Source organism: Bos taurus, chromosome 1, assembly GCF_002263795.3.
Source record: "Bos taurus isolate L1 Dominette 01449 registration number 42190680 breed Hereford chromosome 1, ARS-UCD2.0, whole genome shotgun sequence".
Taxonomy (NCBI): domain Eukaryota; kingdom Metazoa; phylum Chordata; class Mammalia; order Artiodactyla; family Bovidae; genus Bos; species Bos taurus.
This window is the reverse complement of record NC_037328.1, coordinates 58,615,189-58,633,954: the sequence shown is the minus strand read 5'-3', so window position 1 is coordinate 58,633,954 and position 18,766 is coordinate 58,615,189. Positions and strand designations below refer to the sequence as shown.

The 18,766-nt window shown below is 44.8% G+C and overlaps 2 protein-coding genes across 9 annotated transcripts in view; both read right to left on the bottom strand.

The window, feature by feature from the left end:
- Positions 1 to 14,853, bottom strand: ZDHHC23 (zinc finger DHHC-type palmitoyltransferase 23). 4 transcript variants are annotated; one of them, XM_005201300.5, is made up of 5 exons: positions 14,719 to 14,809; positions 13,940 to 14,115; positions 8,597 to 9,307; positions 6,866 to 7,033; positions 1 to 4,837 (listed from the first exon to the last, which is right to left on the bottom strand). In XM_005201300.5, exons 2-5 carry the CDS (start codon positions 14,080 to 14,082, stop codon positions 4,570 to 4,572), a joined length of 1,290 nt encoding a protein of 429 aa, XP_005201357.1. In that variant the 5' UTR covers positions 14,083 to 14,115; positions 14,719 to 14,809; the 3' UTR covers positions 1 to 4,569. The 4 variants fall into 4 exon arrangements, with proteins under 4 accessions (XP_005201357.1, XP_059735913.1, XP_005201358.1 ...); NM_001192314.1 differs by having other exon boundaries at positions 4,570 to 4,837; positions 13,940 to 14,134; positions 14,719 to 14,853; XM_059879930.1 differs by lacking the exon at positions 14,719 to 14,809 and having other exon boundaries at positions 13,940 to 14,293.
- An 808-nt stretch (positions 14,854 to 15,661) lies between these two features.
- The window catches only part of GRAMD1C (GRAM domain containing 1C), a 99,390-nt gene continuing 96,285 nt past the window's right edge, over positions 15,662 to 18,766 (bottom strand). For 4 of the 5 annotated variants that reach the window (XM_059891361.1, XM_059891414.1, XM_024997885.2 and 1 more), the window contains one exon: positions 15,662 to 17,323. In XM_059891361.1, coding sequence (XP_059747344.1) covers positions 17,243 to 17,323 — 81 coding nt within the window. In that variant the 3' untranslated portion in view covers positions 15,662 to 17,242. The remainder of the gene's footprint in view (positions 17,324 to 18,766) is intronic. The other variant, NM_001103229.2, reaches the window with a different exon arrangement.

Sequence of the window (18,766 nt, the reverse complement as noted above, 5' to 3'; positions counted from 1 at the left end):
TTTTCCTTAAAGAAAGCACTTTATTTTCCATTTAAACAACTTGGTCACAGTACATTATTTTACATGAATGGCAGTCAGTCTTTAAATTTCCATTTGAAAGGCCTTGTGTCTGAGGTGATAAGAGGATACGAATACAAGTATAAAAACAGTGCAAAACATTTAGCCCACAGCCTCCAGAGTTGGCTTCAGAAATCCCCTCTAGCGTTGCTGAGTTAGTTACATTAAATATGAAATATAATATTAAATAAATTTTCCTGGGCTTCCTCTAGTCTAAAATCAGACCCAGAAATGCAATCAAATGAAAAGGCTCAGAAGCCCTAACAACTCAAACGGTCAAAATCACGCAGACTATAGGATCACAACATGATGAGTTTGTGAGTTCTGTAGCACAGCATCTTGTCAGTGGCACCATCTGAAGAAACAGCAGATTTTAGTTGCATCCATAACTAGAATAGACTAGCTGTGGTTTTAAAGCTTTGCTCTTACAAGTATGATTTTTCTAGAAGTAAAAGATGCCATCAGGAAGGTTAGAGTAGTGACGAGTCACAGGCCTGACGGAAATAGTCACAACCCCTAAAGAAGGTCTCTGTTCAACCAGTTTTTGACCTGCTGCTGCTACTACAGTGAAAAGCTTTGTGCCAACTGAAGTGGGAATAACTATCCATTAGAAACAGGATTAAATGTAGCTGATTTTGCAAAAAGTTTGTATTAGTCACAACAAACATCCACAAGAACATACTGAATTTTCTTCAGCATTAAGTGAAGCTTACTTCTCATTCACCACCTGCATCATGTCTGTAATGTTTAATACAAAATGGCACACTTGTCAAGCTGCTGATGAGAAAACCATTTTCCAAACAGGTGCCTCAAGCAAAAGTCTCCATTATCCATTTCTTATTTGAGGAAATGCTTTTTAAAATACAGGATACCAAAATATGGCTAAAATGAAGTTGTCATATAAACCTACTTACCTAATTTAAAGAGACCTTAAACCTCACAAAACATTAATTTTTAAACATCCTGGTTAAAACTGTGCTTCAAGATGTCATATTTTTGCCTATATAAGTTGAGTTTTATAATAAAAAAGCTAACAGCCTACCCAAAGGAAATAGCCTATTAAGCAAATGGTCACTCTTACAGAGAACCTTACCAGCATTGTGTCTTCTGGCAGTGGAAGATTCTAGTATAGAAAATTTTTTCTTGCTAAAAATTTTACAAGTACCAAGGACTATTGCATAAGAGGAAGTCCGTAGCAGTCTTTCTGCTAGGCAGATGGTACAGTGGAAGACAAGTACTTCATTCACCAAAGGAAACCATGACTACTTGGAAAGCAAAGATTTACAGGGTCCTAAACACACACACACGGGTGGCTGACATGAGAAGGGCAGCCCAGCATTCCCAAAACACACTTAAGGCTTGACTTCAGCAGCATCAGAGAAACCTACCAAAAAGGCATTGTCAACGGATGGTCAGCTTGCTTCAGGTATGACCAGCAATAACCACAAAGTACTCTTTGGGTAGCATAAGAAACGTTTTTGAGTATTGAAGGATGTTCTCCCTTTATGCAGTCCTGATCCTTAATGGTTTCTCCCTCTTCCAAGTGGAACACTTTCTCTTCCCCAGGAAGAGGACACAGTGGCATGACCATAATATAAGTGGTCAGATCACAGTAGATCATTTAGTAAACTCCACATCCAGTATGTTTAACAGAGGCTGAGGATGTGGGGTGACAGGGGGAGACCCACTTGTCTGCACCACAATGGGGCAAGCCTGCTCCTACGGCCAAGAAACTATGGGCTTCAGGTTTGCTGGGCAATTCCCCACGGTTACCACCACCATTCTCTGGGGATCATTCCTTCACAGAGACCTTGTCCTTTAAAAGAACAAAATCCCTCATATGGTTCCAGATGGTAAAAAGGCTTGAAAGTCCAGGAGTACAGCTAAAGGACGTCTCAGAGTCTACAGAAACTGCTCACAGATAGGCTGCTGCTCCTTTTGGTGCAAATACTTCAATGGGCTTTTACCTCCACAAAACCACTGAGCTTTGCAAAGGTTTGTGCTTTCTTCTATACACTGCCAATCATGAAGTTCTCAAAGAACTTCAAACAAGCACCTTAATTACAATCAGCCAGAATAATATGCAAAGAAAGTCCTTATCTGAGTGAGGGGAAACAGTGAATTGCCCATCCAGGTAACCCTATTGGGGGTGTGTTGTTATAAAGATGGTGATCATTCCTCATTCTCTCGGATCAGTCTGGTCTTTTGAGTAGTCCTCATCTTCAGCTGGGGACTTCCCAGGTGGCGCCAGTGGTAAAGCATCTGCTTGCCAATGCAGGAGATGTAAGAGATGCAGATGTGATCCCTGGGTCGGGAATATCCCCTGGTGGAGGAAATGGCATTCCACTCCAGTATTCCTGCCAGGAGAATCCCATAGACAGAGGAGCCTGGGGGGCTACAGTCATGGGGTCACAAAAGGGACACAACTGAGCCTCTGAGCAGACACACATCTTCAGCACACTGTATTTTCATTGTTGCTAAAGATTTGGCCAGAGGCCAAGATTATGGACTATCCTAACATTTCTGTTAATTTTATTATCAATTGCTAAACAATCTGAGTTGGCTCTGAATCTGGCATTCAGGAGACTATAATCAGAGATTTCTGGCCACGTGTGCTGTCCTTGACATTATTACTCTCTCTTATCTCCAACCATACATAAAGAAATTAGTTATATCAGCTCCAATGAATTCCAAATAAATGCCTGATTCTGGGCCAGGGATAGGGCATTACTATACAAACCACAGACTGCTAACATCCCCAGACTTGCTCGTTGGCTCATCATCAATGTAATATGGAGTCTATCATTCATTAAACAGTCCATCTCTGGGGAGAGCAATGACAAGCTTGTATAAAAATGTGGTTTGTGTCTTGAGGAGAGCCTTGATTAATGGCAGGACTAGGGGTGGTGCCAGCTGCAGAGGGCAGAGATGTACAAGTAGCAATGTTTCCTCTCGACCTTTACAAACCTCTTGCTACAGCAGCACACACAGAAAGACTGAAAAAGCTGGAAATATTTCTCCTATGTTAAGCTATAAGCCAAGGCAAATTTAAGAACTCATGAATTCTTTGGGGTTTTATAAAGAAGTACAGGTACAAAACCAAGTATTTCAAGAGGGTATTTTCCCCATGTGATATCAATTGCCTCATCTTAATTCTATGGCAGAATGGGCCCATGCCAAATAGTTAATCCTTTATACATTTTCCATTTTGAGATATGATTAAAGAAACAATTTAGGAAGAACTAGGGAAGAACAGTAATCTATTAATTAGTGGAAACCACATATACCCTGTTTCTTCTCTCCCAGTGAGACACTTCTATCTTGGGCAAGGTGAATGAGAAGAAGGTGCAAGTTAAGTGGGAAGACATCAATCAGCCGCTCAAATAGAGCTCATGCCAGAACAATGTGAACGCCAAAAGACTGGTTTTTGCAACTTAGTGCTGTTGCTGACAGTATCTGTATTACTTACGTGAACAAAAACGTCAAGCCCTTGATATAACCAGCCACCCTACCCAGAAAGAGAGTGAACTGTTTCCCACAGGAGTGTCTGTTCTTGTCCAGTCATTGTCACAAGTGTGCAAGCACCTGACCAGGCAAAACATGGGAAGGAAAAAACATTGATGCCTACTGGAGTTACTTGGAGTAAATCCAAACAGAATAAATACATAAGAAGTAAGGTAAATATAAGAACTCATCACCTAAACTCATGACCACTGTACATTATACTAGTAATAATTATGCTTAAAATCATCAACTATCCTTTCAATATCAGATGATAGCGTAAATCCATCTGGTCATCTATTTGAGTAGTTAACATCTAATACCTCAGAAAGAGAAATTCCCCTAACTGTACAACATGGTATTTGAGGATCTGTTTTTCACTCTGAAATGCTGAAAACGGATTACTCCAATAATACTAGCTTCAGTATTCTGACCTACAAATATTTTTTCCAGTCTTAGTATTCTCCTAATAATACTTCATACCTCTCTGGTGCTTTAGTTGTTTTTTCTGTGTTTTCTAACATAACCCATCCCTCACGGGACCCCCACCCCCCAACATCCGCTCTGTGAGGTAGCCAGGGCAGGCATCAGTACCCACTTGACAGGTAAACCTGAGACTCGGCGAAGGGGCTTGACTGAGGGTCGCATGGCTATTCAGAATTGAAAGAGGGACTAGAAACTCTCCTGATCCAAGGCTCTTTCTCCCATAGTAATGGGTGGGAACTGCTTCTATCCGTTTGTGCATTAGCAATCCGCAACTTATGGTGACTTAGTAAGGTGACTGGAAAGGAATGGCTCTACTTTTACCTCTTAGATATAAAAATCTCTTTTTAAGTTATGAAGTCAGAAAAACTCATTTCTTCCCAGTCCAGCGCCTAAACCTGAGCATGGCCCTATAATGCCTTTAGGAAACAAGGGATAAACATGAGCATCCTGCGTGTACCGAAGTGTCCGACGCAAGGGAGCAGAGGGAGGAGCCACCCCCCACCCCTGGAGCCGTACAGAAGGCACTCAGACAATGTCCTCGGCAGGGTGGTGGAAGGGGTGCGCGCCCAGGGTGGAGAACTGGTGCCAGTTCCGCAGGAAGCCCCGATTGTACTGGCCTGTGTCCACAATGAGCCCGCAGAGCAGCCGGCGCCCCGTCTTCTGTCGCAGGGCCTGCTGCACCTCCCTCTCGGTCACGTTGTAGCTGATGTTTATCAGCTGGATTAGGAAGATGTAGGCCATGCTCCCCGTGATGATCACAGAGTACCACACGCAGGTGAAGCACAGAGCCGAGCTGGGAACGGGAAAGGCAGGTCAGGGCGGCCGACGCTTCACGTTGAGAAAGCCGTCCGCATGGTACCATTTTACACACACAGTACTTACTCCTAAGGACTCTGGCACCTTCTCTGATTACCCCACCTTTCCCATCCTCGGAATGCCAATACCTGCTTCATTTATGACTATTAAGATGTCCTATTTTATCATTACTGGTGCCCCCTTTTCTAGGGTGTGAAACGGGAACAGTAAGGACCGTTTTGTGTGTTTTGCAGCCCCCATACAACCAACACAATACCTGACACAACACCATTCAAAATCTGTTTGCTGAATGAATAATTCCTAAATTGTTTTCAGTGCAGAAGAAAATAAAGGCGCCATGAGATTGCCGAAAACGTCCCTCCAGGAACTGTGGGTGGGAACCCAGGAGCAATGCTGCTGCTGCTGCTGCTGCTGTCGAGTCAGTCGTGTCCGACTCTGTACAACCCCATAGATGGCAGCCCAACAGGCTCCTCCGTCCCTGGGATTCTCCAGGCAAGAATAGTGGAGTGGGTTGCCATTTCCTTCTCCATGCATGAAAGTGAAAAGTGAAAGTGAAGTCACTCAGTCGTGTCCGACTCTTAGCGACCCCATGGACTGCAGCCTACCAGGCTCCTCTGTCCATGGGATTCTCCAGGCAAGAGACTGGAGTGGGGTGCCATTGCCTTCTCCGATGAGCAATGCTGAGGTTATTCATCTCCGTCCTCTCAGGTTGCTGAGCACAAGTCAGAGGACAGCTCCCCGCACAGGCAGCCCTTTCCTGGTCAGCTCCACAGGAGCATCAGGAGCACAACCACATTTCAAACCCCACTTCTGCAAACCAAACAAAACCCCATGGGGCAAGAAAGCCCCTTCCAGCTCATCTGATGTCTGCCAATTGGTTATTTTCGGTCAACATGTGCAAATGAGTTAGCTGGAAACTGGTTCAGAATCTTCACTGTTAAGCTGAAAGGGATGATTAAAGCACTTCAAAGATGAGAACACTAAGACCCAGGGAGGAGACGTGAATCGTTGGTCCACAGCACTGAGAACATAGTAGCTGGACTATGTTCCTCGTTTCATTTATGAGGCCCACAGGTTAAAAACTCATGCTTACTAACATACAAGGACCCTCAAGGTCCTTTGCTTTCTTCTCACTCTTTGTTTTCAAGACAGTCTGCTTTGTCTGCCCAGGCGCTTGTCTGTACCAGTCCATGGACAGCTCTGCTCCTTGCTATTACAGACCCAGACATTCATGGGCATTAGAACAGACGGGCCCTCCTCGGGTTAAGAGTGTCCTTTCCTCTTTATGTTGAGTCTTCATAGGTGGTGAAATTCTTCAGTAACTACTATTCTTAGTGGCTTGTGATAAATGTCCTAAAGCAGAGTTTTGAGTGAGGGGGATGGGGGGCTAGGCCAAAGCTAAAAAAATTCCAGCTTCTGTTAAAACATGGTAATCCTCACACTAGATAAATGGGCCCCAACCTAAAAACGCTGAAGGAAATTTTGACCTAGATACTATAGTGATCATGAGTGGTGATTAAAAAAAAAAAAAAAGTAGAACAGAAAAAAAAAATCAATGGAGGTTAAATAGAAAAGAAAGGTTATAGAGATTGTAAGCATTTCAGAAAAGGGTCAGAAGCAATAAATTAAGACTGGGCTACAGAGCACCAGAAAGCAGCAATGAAGTGAAACATCCCCTGATACTCATCCCCAGAGACTGAGAGTTATTGCAGTTTCAGCTACCTTTGGCATGCCAGTGGTCACTTGAAGTCCCTGAGTAAGCCTGGTCTTACCTGGAGAGCACTAGTTCCTCACTTTTTAAGGTCAGCGCTCCTTCTGACATCACCCGAGAAAAATGCACATATCCACTGCACAGTTGTGTACTAGCAATTCTGGGGCTACCCAGCACCCCTAGAACCTGTCCCGTGTTTTGGGTGAGAACTCCTCACCCAGCCGCAGATCACAGCCCCTTATGCTGACTGCAAATCCACTCCCTCTTCCAGGGGCCCCTGTATGGGGATCTCACCTGTAATTTGCATAAACTCCAGGGCAATAGAAGAGAGCTGTGAAGACACTTCTGTCTGTACAGATGGTGTCCAAGGTCAGCGTTATCCCATACACCGAGGTGAGCAGGAAGACCAAAAGGGCAAGTATAAATGCTTGATGGTTTGATTCTCCGACACAGCTATTTATCCTCAAAACAGCACAAGGGGGAAGAAAGCAAACATGTCTTTAAAAGTTCTCTATGTAACTCAATAAACAAGAAAGCATTTAATACAGGGATAGTATGCATTTCAGTTATTAAAAAAAATATGTTCTCTTGTTTTCCACTTTTAGGGAATTAAAATTTCGTCTGCTGAGAGATGTACTCTTACATTCTCTAATCTTTGCAAAGAGAAATCATCTCATTAGTTTAAGGACAAGAGTACATGAAAAGTAAAACACAGCTAAGAAATCTTTCTAGATATTAGTGAGGTCTGTCACCCAGTGTTAAGAGTTAACACTGTCATCACTGCCATAAGGATAAGATGGTATCAGAGTTATAAAAACTTAAAAATGCTAAATCAGAAGTATTACACAGTGTGGGAAAAAAAAAACCCTATTAAATACATATATTAATAAAAGATCCCAGGAGGTTAGAAATACAGTGTGGGGCTGGAGAACAGCTCGATAGTATGCAGACTACTTGTCACGTACAGAGTTCCATGTCATGGCCATTTGCAGGGCACGTGGACGGGCACATCAGGATAATCCATGGGCAGAGATCTCATAAGCGAGGCTGTCAGGCCCTCTGCAAACCAGCGCTTGCAAATGGACCACCACCACCCCACACGCACATACACAGGCATGCATGAGAATAAATGATGAAGACAGAGAAGAAGAAAACCTAAAAATGAAAATACCTGTTTACTCCTAAAGCCCAAAGCCCCAGAAAAACAGCTGTCCCTGTTCACAAGCCTTGAACTTAAGGTCCGCTTCTGTGCCGTCCGGGCGGTCAGCACCCTTTTCCACATCCCCTTCTAAGAGGGAGAGTGGAACATGATCAGAATGCTAGGCGTAAAAAGAGTAATTCACTGACTGTGACTGCCTCAAGAGTGAGAAAGTTGTGAACAAGCTACTGAGAACATTCATATCTGAGTGAATCACACCCCTTTTAAGATTTAGTCAGTGAAGCTGCAACATTTTCTTTAAAAGTCACATTTCACATCTTACAGGCCTCAGGTGTCCTCATTTGTCACTGGGCAGCAGAGAAGTGCCCCAAAAAAGCCCACTTCTGCACAGATAACCAAATAGGGAATTATCTGGAAGAGCCTTAAGAATGTAGACTAGAAATCACTGGTACATCTAAATGATGGAAGAATACACAGTCAGAGGATAAGAGTCACCTAGAGGTACAGGAACATGTTCCTAAGCTCTGTGAGGGAGACGCACCTGTATTACTTCTAATACATTCTTTTTTTAAATGTCATTCAACTGTAGATACCTCTCTCTTAGTAAGGAGAAAATGAGGGGCAGCTAAGAAGAGAAAGCCCAAAAAAAAAAAAAAACACCTTCAGGAAATGACTGAAAAGAACTAAATTTGTGAAGCTCGAAAAACTGATGACTAAGTGGCAACACCATATACAGCCCACAAATATCTACAAGGTGTAAAGCTGGGAGCGGGAGAGACGAGGATGGAAACAAAGGGAAAGCACGCCCCGCGAGTCTCAGGAGGGCTTCTGTAGGCTCCGCAAGCCTCCAGATCTTTCCAACATACCAGACACAGTGGTGATCCATCCTCCTCACACAGATGCCGCAGATCCGGCAGTGCCACGCCCGGGCTGGCCGCACCAGCTGGCACTTGGCGCACCAGTCATCCTTCCCTTTGGCCGGGCTTCCGGCCGACGTCCTCGGGGAGTCCTTAGTCTCATCCTTGGGTGCGCGGTTGTTGAGACCGCCAGACAGATCTGCGCTGGGGAACCCCTTGGGCTTCTCAGGCCCTTTTCTGTTCAGGCATTCGACCTGGCTGCCACTTAGAGCCCTGTCATTGTGTGCTGGGTTTCTGAGGTAGCCTGGATTCTTCTTGGCTCTGTACAAGGCGAAGAGGATGAGCAATAACCCGCAGGTAAGAAGAGCCAGCCGAGTGGGCCCCACACGCCCCTTGGGGACCACTTCCTGCAGGAACACATAGTACATGTAGCCCAGAGAGAACAGTCCGAGGCTCAGGAAAAACAGAGTCTGTTCTTTCCTTCTGTGAGTGAGGTAGTAGTACCACAGAGCCAGCACGGGGAGGGAGGTCAAAACCACCACCCCAAGGAGAAAATGCCAGGAAGCCACTCGGAGGAAGACAGGCAGCAGGAACAGTGGGGGAAGGATGCTAATGTTAACTTTCTTGGCTCCCCTAAGCCAAGGAATCCGGAGGCGGTCTGAGATCGTGTCCATGATCTTTTCACAGGTCTCAGGCTGCACGGACTTACACGTGATCCATCTATTCAGAAAGAGCACAGAGAAGGCCCATGGTACATGTTTGTTGAATTAAAAACCACCCCACACTGCAGGCCAGACAGCAAGGTAAATGATAAAAGATGCCAAAGGCCAAGGGTTTAACTTCCTTACTATTAAACAAGAGCCTTACAGATTCATGTATAATTTTTTAATTCAAATGATAAAATATTTAGATATTTAACAGAACTATTTCTACATGGAACAAATACACGGGAATACACACATATTCCACCTAAGTACTGTTTAGACTTGGGTAGGTGTCGAGACATAAAACTCTCAAAAAAACCATTTACAATCTAGTTGTGAAGACAACACAGGAATTCAAGAAATATTAGATAAGTGACAAAATAATAAAATCGCCCAATGAACTATACAGGCCAACACTGTAAAGTATGCTCAGAAGAGAGGACACATTTCTGGGTGGAGTCATCACAGGGGTCTTTGTGGAAAAGGGAATCTGTGCTGGAACTTGATGCTGGCTAGTACTCATCTGGGTGGGGAGGAAGGCAAGGAGGCATTCTGTGGAGAGACCTGCTGCTGCTGCTGCTGCTGCTGCTGCTAAGTCGTTCAGTCGTATCTGACTCTTCGCAACCCCGTGGACTGCAGCCTACCAGGCCCCTCCACTCATGGGATTTTCCAGGCAAGAGTACTGGAGTGGGGTGCCACTGCCTTCTCCTGGAGAGACCTGAGTGCAACACAAAACCCATCCTGCGCCTGGAGAGTAAACCAGTTCAGGAGGGCAGGGGGTAGCGTCAGGAAGCGTAGAGATCACACTCAGTTCAGTTTGGTCCCTCAGTTGTGTCCGACTCTTGGCGACCCCATGGACTGCAGTACGCCAGGCTTCCCTGTCCATCACCAACTCCCAGAGCTTGCTCAAACTCATGTCCGTCAAGTCAGTGATTGCCATCCAACCATCTCATCCTCCATCATCCCCTTCTCCTCCTGCTCTCAATCTTTCCCAACATCAGGGTCTCTTCCAGTTCTTCGCATCAGGTGGCCAAAGTATTGAAGTTTCAGCTTCAGCATCAGTCCTTCCAATGAACATTCAGGACTGATTTCCTTTAGGATAGACTGGTTTGATCTCCTTGTAGTCCAAGGGACTCTCAAGAGTCTTCTCCAACACCACAGTTCAAAAGCATCAATTGTTTGGCACTCAGCTTTATTTATAGTCCAGCTCTCACATCTATACATGACTACTGGAGAAAAAAAGCTTTGACTAGACAGACCTTCGTTGGCAAAGTAATGCCTCTGCTTTTTAATATGCTGTCTAGGTTGGTCATAGGTTTTCTTCCTAGGAGCAAGTGTCTTTTAATTTCATGGCTGCAGTCACCATCTGCAGTGATTTTGAAGCCCCCCAAAATAAAGTCTCTCACTGCTTTCATTGTTTCCCCGTCTATTTGCCATGAAGTGATCATGACCGGATGCCATGATCTTAGTTTTCTGAATGTTGAGCTTTAAGCCAACTTTTTCACTCTCCTCTTTTACTTTCATCAAGAAGCTCTTTAGTTCTTCTTCGCTTTCTGCCATGAGGGTGGTGTCATCTGCATATCCGAGGTTATTGATATTTCTCCCAGCAATCTTGATTCCAGCTTGTGCTTCATCCAGCCCAGCATTTCTCATGATGTACTCTGCATATAAATTAAATAAACATGGTGACAATATACAGGCTTGACGTACTCCTTTCCCAGTTTGGAACCAGTCTATTGTTCCATGTCCAGTTCTAACTGTTGCTTCTTGACCTGCATACAGATTTCTCAGGAGGCAGGTCATGTGGTCTGATATTCCCATCTCTTTAAGAATTTTCCACAGTCTGTAATGATCCACACAGTCAGGCGTACAATACAGCAGAAGTAGATGTTTTTCTGGAACTCTCTTGCTTTTTATATGATCCAATGGATGTTGGCAATTTGATCTCTGGTTCCTCTGCCTTTTCTAAATCCAGCTTGAACATCTGGAAGTTCATGGTTCGTGTACTGTTGAAACGTGGCTTGAAGAATTTTGAGTATTACTTTGCTAGCGTGTGAAATGAGTACAATTGTGCAGTAGCTTGAGCATTCTTCGGCACTGCTTTTCTTTGGGATTGGAATGAGAACTGATCTTTTCCAGTCCTGTGGCCACTGCTGAGTTTTCCAAATTTGCTGGCATATTGAGTGCAGCACTTTCACAGCATCATCTTTTAGGATTTGAAATAGCTCAACTGGAATTCTATCACCTCCACTAGCTTTGTTCCTAGTAATGCTTCTTAAGGCCCACTTGTGTTCACATTCCAGGATGTCTGGCTGTAGGTGAGTAATTATACCATTGTGATTATCTGGGTCATGAAGACCTTTTTAATATAGTTCTTCTGTGTATTCTTGCCACCTCTTCTTAATATCTTCTGCTTCTATCAGATCCATACCATTTCTGTCCTTCATTGTGCCCAACTTTGCATGAAATGTTCCCTTGGTATCTCTAACTTTCTTGAAGAGATCTCCTTATGCCAAAATTCAGACTTAAACTGAAGAAAGTAGGGAAAATCACTAGACCATCCAGGTATGACCTAAATCAAATCCCTTACAATTATACAGTGGAAGTGACAAACAGATTCAAGGGATTAGATCTGATAGACAGAGTACCTGAAGAAGTATGGACGGAGGTTCGTGACACTGTACAGGAGGCGGTGATTAAGAAAAAGAAATGCAAAAAGGCAAAATGGTTGCCTTACAAATAGCTGAGAAAAGAGATCACACTAGTATGACTCAAATGACGGAGTCTGGTGGACAGGTGGTATTGTTGAATTTTTTGCATACTTAGGCTATTATGGAAAGGAACAGTTGAAGGAAGGATAACATCAATTTTAGAAATTTAGAATTTTAAAGAATAGGGCTAGACCTGGAAATGAATGGGAACTAACTATACGGGAGGCATACAGAGCAGCACGTTTATGGAAACGCTGGGAGCTCATCTCCAGAGAAGGATATGAAGAGAAGAGAACTCAGGGGCAGCTCAGGTCTCAAGGGTTGGGAGGCAGGAAGAGTTAGAAGGCTAATGGAAAAGCAGTGGTTTTGAGTGATGCAGGTTACAGAAAAGGCATCATTTCTCCATTCATTAGTCCAAAGTGCTCCATTTTCTCAGGATGGAAAATCTTAGGATTTTACCTAAGTCTAAAGAACCTATACTTAAAGGTACCTGTAAAAGATTATACAGGGCCTTTTAGGTGGCTCAGTGGTAAAGAATCCACCTGCAATGCAGGAGACATGGGTTTGACCCCTAGATCAGAGAGATCCCCTGGAGAAGGAAATTACAACCTACTCCAGTATTCTTGCCTGGGAAATCCCATAGACAGAGGAGCCTTAGGGACTACAGTCCATGGGGTTGCAAAAGAGCTGGACACAACTTAGCACTAAACAATAATAAGACATTATACACACTGTCAAGGAAGAATTATAAAGGGGTTATGGAATACTAGACTGCAGTAGTCCCCAGGAATGCTTCTCATGGCAAGATTAACACACCCAAGATGTAAGTCAGCAATATACCATTTCATTGACTTTTTTTAAACCAGATGTAATTACCAATGTGGAGAAGGCAATGGCTCCCTACTCCAGTACTCTTGCCTGGAAAATCCCATGGACAGAGGAGTCTGGTGGGCTACAGTCCATGGGGTTGCTAAGAGTCGGACACAACTGAGCGACTTCACTTTCACTTTTCACTTTCATGCATTGGAGAAGGAAATGGCAACCCACTCCAGTGTTCTTGCCTGGAGAATCCCAGGGACGTGAGAGCCTGGTGGGTTGCCGTCTATGGGGTCGCACAGAGTCGGACACGACTAAAGCGACTTAGCAGCAGCAGCAGCAGCAATTACCAATGGGGAAAGCAAGTCTCCACCATCCTTGTCCTCCCCACACTATGCTTTCCATGTGATAACAGTTTTTAAGTACATAATTACTTAGAAAATGGATAAAGACCAGGTTATTACTATTTGGTACAAAATTTTTTCAGTGATGTTAGAAACTGGTTCTTTGGATAGTTAATTTTCATCACTTGGGATAATGGTGAAAATAAAAGCCAAATGTAACAGCATCAATCAGGATAGTGCTGCTGCTCATGCTGAAAACAACCCGTCCAGGGTATGATCATGCCTCTTGCTGGATCGCCTCCCCAGAAAGAAGGGTGAGACCGATTTTTCAACCCTCAAGGCCCTTTGTGGCCAAGTGCAAGCCAGTCCCAAGGTGTCAGTCTCTGAATGCTGAGACCACTGAGAATGTAGGAACTTCCTGGTACTAATGTGTTCATTTTAAACTTACAGATTGTACTGGCCTGCATTTTATTTTTTTACACAATTTAACTTGTCTACTATTTCATTATCTGCCTGTTCTCTCCATCATCTTCTCCCTTCAAATGAGAAATAATAATTCCTAATAAACTGTGCTGAACAGACAGTTGTGCACTACTGAATAATGATTCATCTTTATCAAGCCCTCACACTTGACACAGAAAGACAACTTTCAGTTGGAGATAAGTAGAAACAGAATGAAGAGCAAATTCTAGTGTTCTGGATGGCTAAGCGCCAAGTATACATAGTAGTTCTCAAAAGGGCCGGTGGGGTCAGTATCAAGAAACACACAGTGCTTACCTATCACACCCTTCGTCCAGATCTTGGCAATCACACAAACAAGCAGCCACGTGGTTCTTTTCCCCATTTCGATCTATGTACTCGCAGCAGCACAGGGGCTCCAATTCAGGTTCTTCCGCTTTGGTTTTCTTCACTGGCTTCATAGTGCCCTTCTGGGTCGTGATTTCCACCTGTCACTACGAGGCACACGAAGCCCTCAGAAAGAAAAGTGGAACGAATACAACTCACATCTCGTAAACACATCCACTTCCATCTCTGATTAACCACCAACGCCTGAGAATTAAAAAATGAGAACGAGGGGGAGGTGGTCCCCTTTTCATCAGGATTTTCTGGCTGTCCTTGGCCAGACGCAGAGCTCTAGGGCTCCAGCCGCTTCCGAGCTGCCTTCAATGCCAGGTACCCCCGATCCAGGACCAGCGCCGTCTGGGCACCAGCGGTTCCCATGACGACAGCCGACTACGCGGCCCGGGACAGCCCGGGCGCGGGTGGCTGCGCTCACCTGCGGGTGCGGGCTGGGGAGAACCGAGCTGTCCCCGCCCGAAGCTTGGGTGCGGATGGAAACACCCTCGGGGCTGCGGGCGGAAACAAAGCGTCTACCCGCTGGGGCCGACGACCCGGCTCGGGAGAGGAGCTCGGTCAACGCTCGGGGTCGCCGTCCAGCCCCGCTTCTCCTCAGCAGGCTGGGCGCGCCTCTACCGCCCCCGTCAATCGCAAGAACGTGGGCGGACCGAGAACGCCACGCCGCCCAGCCCGAAGAATGACCTTGGGAGGGAAGTTACCTGCGCTCCGGAGCCGAGGTGCGGCCACAGCCAAAGAGGCCGAGGCGGAGAAGAGCAGGGTTGGCTTCTCCCGGGGCGCGGACGCGGCTCCGGGATCTCTGCTCCGCTGGGTTACGGGCGCGATGACTGGAGTCTCGGGGACCCCGGCTCCGCTCTCTGCTGCCGCCCACCTGTGACCACAGCCGGCCGCCGCCCGGGCGGTGCTCCCGCCTCCCCGCGGCGTCCCCGCCGCCCCTGGGCCGGCGGGGTTCAGCGCCGCAGGTCCGTGAGCTTCCGGGTGCCCCGCCCCCGGCGCCGGGGATCCCCGCCCGCTCGCACGTGCGAAGGCCCCCCCTGCCCTAGCGAGGCCCCTCCCCGGCCCGCGGCCCGGGCGCCCGGGGCCGCGGAGGAGCCGAGCTCGGGCTCCCGGAGCCGGTCCAGGCGGTCGGGCCCCGGGCTGGCCCCGCACCTCCGCCCCACCCCGCCCGGCCCCGCGGGTGCCTGCGGGCGGTGCGTGGGCGGGGCAGCCTCGGGAGCCTCGGGTCGGGGAAGGCGCGGAGGCGGAAATACGGGAAACCCCGGAGCCGGGAGGGTTTCCGAAGTACAGGAGAGCCGTGGGTCGGCCAGTCTCACTGAGACTACAGCAACAGGCGTTGGTGGAGCTCTCCACCGCGAATTGTTACCGATGTACCGCCCCCAAATTCGCTAACCTTCTCTTAAAGGCCCATCCCTGTCCTTGATCTGTTAATTATCCAACTTGTTCATTTTCATGATTTCCGGCAAGCAGTCTGCATTAGACCAGCAGGCTGCATATTAGAAATAAAAACTGCCCTAGGATGAGAGTCCTTTTTGGGTTTTAATTTTGCACAAAAAATTTTTAAAGCGTGTCGGCCCATGTATATATTTTTACTGAAACAGGGTTTCTAGTTTGGGGAGGGTTTGACAGAAAAAGAAGAAAAACAACTTAGACATTTTGGATTTTATTTATACTCAGTTTACATAGGCTCAAATACAGTTAATTGAATTCTGCATACATATTTAGTCATGATTTATAAAGCAACTTTGGTAACTTTCTTTTGAGGTATTTTATGAAGTACAAGTTTTGAGGAAACATCACAAAAATATTCAGCTTCTTATTGACCATTTTTGTGAACTTAACAGAGAACAAGTTTTAGAGTGACAATTCAGTCATTCTTGCTCACAGTCAGACACCTCATAAATCCTTATCAAAAAACCTCCAGGTACCTACACTGGTAGGTAGGTTAGTTGGGATTCACCCAGAGAAACCTGGTTCTCCTCTAATCCAGTCAATACTTTTCTGTCTCTGTGGGCATCGCAAAAATGACTTTAGCAATCCCATGTGGCTTGGATGACTCTGGGCAAAAAAACATTTAAAGGCAATTGTTATTCAAACAGTAAGAATATATACAAATTATTCTGCAATGTCTCTCATTTGTTCCAGGGACATAACTTGTATTAAGACACATATGCCTAACAACTTTGAAAGAGCCAAAGCTCCTGTCTGATTTACAACTTGTCAGTGCACTTGTATTGGGAGATAATGCCCCCCAAAATCTTCATTAAAGAGTTAAAGTTTGTGTCTGGCTTACAACTGACTGACTATAGCCACACGTGAATGAGTAAATAAAGCCATACGTGGCTACTGAAAAGTAATCCACAAATTATTTTCAACCAGATGGCTCATTTCCATCATAAAAGTTTGCTAAGCTGAAGCCAAGCTTGGTTCAAGTATGCATTTGCTCCGACACTAAAATGCCCAGGTTTTAACATAATCTTTTTAAAACTCAGAGCACAGTTCTTCATTTTGAGGGTTGGTATCCTACATGTTTCCTTTTCTGAAGTGGACTCTTCTGCCATTTGATGTATGAAGAGGCAAGCTAATTGCACCTCTGACAGCCACCTGAAGAAACACCTATTTCCTTCATACAGGACATGGCTGAAGAATCTTTCAGATAATCATCAACATGCAGATTCAAAAGGTTCAACTATTGAATTTCCTTGCTAAATAAATGAAGACACTGTAATATTTACAGTACACAAAGCTATGTTATAATATATGCCTGAAAACTGATCCTTCAAAGATAATAATGATTTAGAGGCTTCTTCCGTTGTCTTCTTTATCCTCTTTAATGTTTACCTGTGAAAACAGCCTAATGGATGCAAACTAATTCTGTGCTAACAGATAAACTTAGAGCATCAAACTTCAAACCTCACTGTGAAAATGAGGCCATACCACTCAGCTCTTTTTGTGTCACAGAACTTCAAATCCACAAAATATTTCATGCTTCACTGGAGAAATTCACAGCTTAGAATTATGTATAAGAAATGAAAGGATGGATTCTTAAGGCTGTCAGAGGCTAATTCTCCAATAACTGTTATTAAAAAGAATGTTCATCTTAGAAGTATGAATAATGAGAAAATATTGAAATGTTCCTATGACCATTCAAATCCTTCATCTTCTGGTTTTCTTCAAGATGTTGTCTTTTGGTTCCACATATCTCTACCATTTTGGTCCTTAAGATCACTAGCTTTGGATAGTCATGCCAGTCTTGTTCTTACTTAGTAGATCAAAGGTTCTCTGAAGCATAATGAGTGAGCTCTTCAACTGCAGAGAAAAATTTTCAAAATCACATTGTTTAAATTTTTCTGATTATTTGTATGCCAAAAGTTTGCATTTAATAAAATTGTCTATACTGATGCCCAAATAAAAGACTGATTATCAAATGCCTTGTTCTTAGGTTATCTGTCAGTGTGAAAGGGCTCTTCCAGTTTGCTGCAGTGCTATACTTCTTCCTACAACATACTGCCGTGTACTCTACCTACCAATAAGTCTATTCATCAGAAAATCCAAAGTGAGGAGCTTGTTTTCTGAAATGGTTTCTGAAGCTGCAGTGGTCTCCCCACCATCCCCTAAACAACTCAAGTTCCACTCCAGGCCTTTGCTTGCTATAATGCTCATGTTCATCTCCACCTATCGAAAACTGAGCCATCCCCACTGTTTCCCCTAATCATCCTGCCTCTAAACTCCTAAATTATTACTACTTACTTTGATGCTTAATTTTGTACTTTTTTAAGTAGTCTTTATCATACACATGGACATCTGATATCTCTAATAAAATTCTAGACAACTTGAGAGCAAAAATTATATCTTATTCTTTTTTGTAGTCATTTTTAAATTCATTCTTTCAACAAATATTTTTTGTATACCTGTTACATGCTAGGCACTGTGCTAAGTCCTGGGTATATAATGGTGAACCAAATAGGCACTGTTCCTGCTTTCATGGAACTCACAGACTAGTGAGGGACTCAGAACCAAAACAAATAATCACAGCCATAAATATATACTTATACACTATGATACCAAGTTTTTCACTTGAACAACTGGAAGATGATAGTATCATTTTTTGAAATTATTTCAATTAGAGGAGAACTGAGTTTGGCTCAGGATGAAAACTGGATTCTGTTTTAGACACAATCAGTTTGGGGCACCTGTTGCTGCTACTGCTAAGTCACTTCAGTCATGTCCGACTCTGTGCAAACCCATAGACGGCAGCCCACCAGGCTCCCCCGTCCCTGGGATTCTCCAGGCAAGAACACTGGAGTGGGTTGCCATTTCCTTCTCCAATGCATGAAAGTGAAAAGTGAAAGTGAAGTCGCTCAGTCGTGTCCAACTCTTAGAGACCCCATGGACTGAAACCTACCAGGCCCCTCCATCCATGGGATTTTCCAGGCAAGAGTACTGGAGTGGGGTGCCATTGCCTTCTCCGGGGCACCTGTTAGCGTCTAGGTAAAGACACCAAGTTAGCAAGTGGCTGTATGAGTCTGGACTTGGAGAAGAGGTCAGGGTGAGACAGATGCTTTGGGAGCCATTGGTGTGTGTGGTATTCTAAGTTAGGGGAGCAGCTGAGATAACCTAAAGGGCAGTAAAGGAGAAGGGAATGGACTCTAATGCAGAAGTCTGCAGCACTGGGCCAGGATGAGGTCAGGTAGAGGAGATGGTTTTAACCAGCAAATAGCAGTTTTACATTATGCTAAGTGAAAGAAGCCA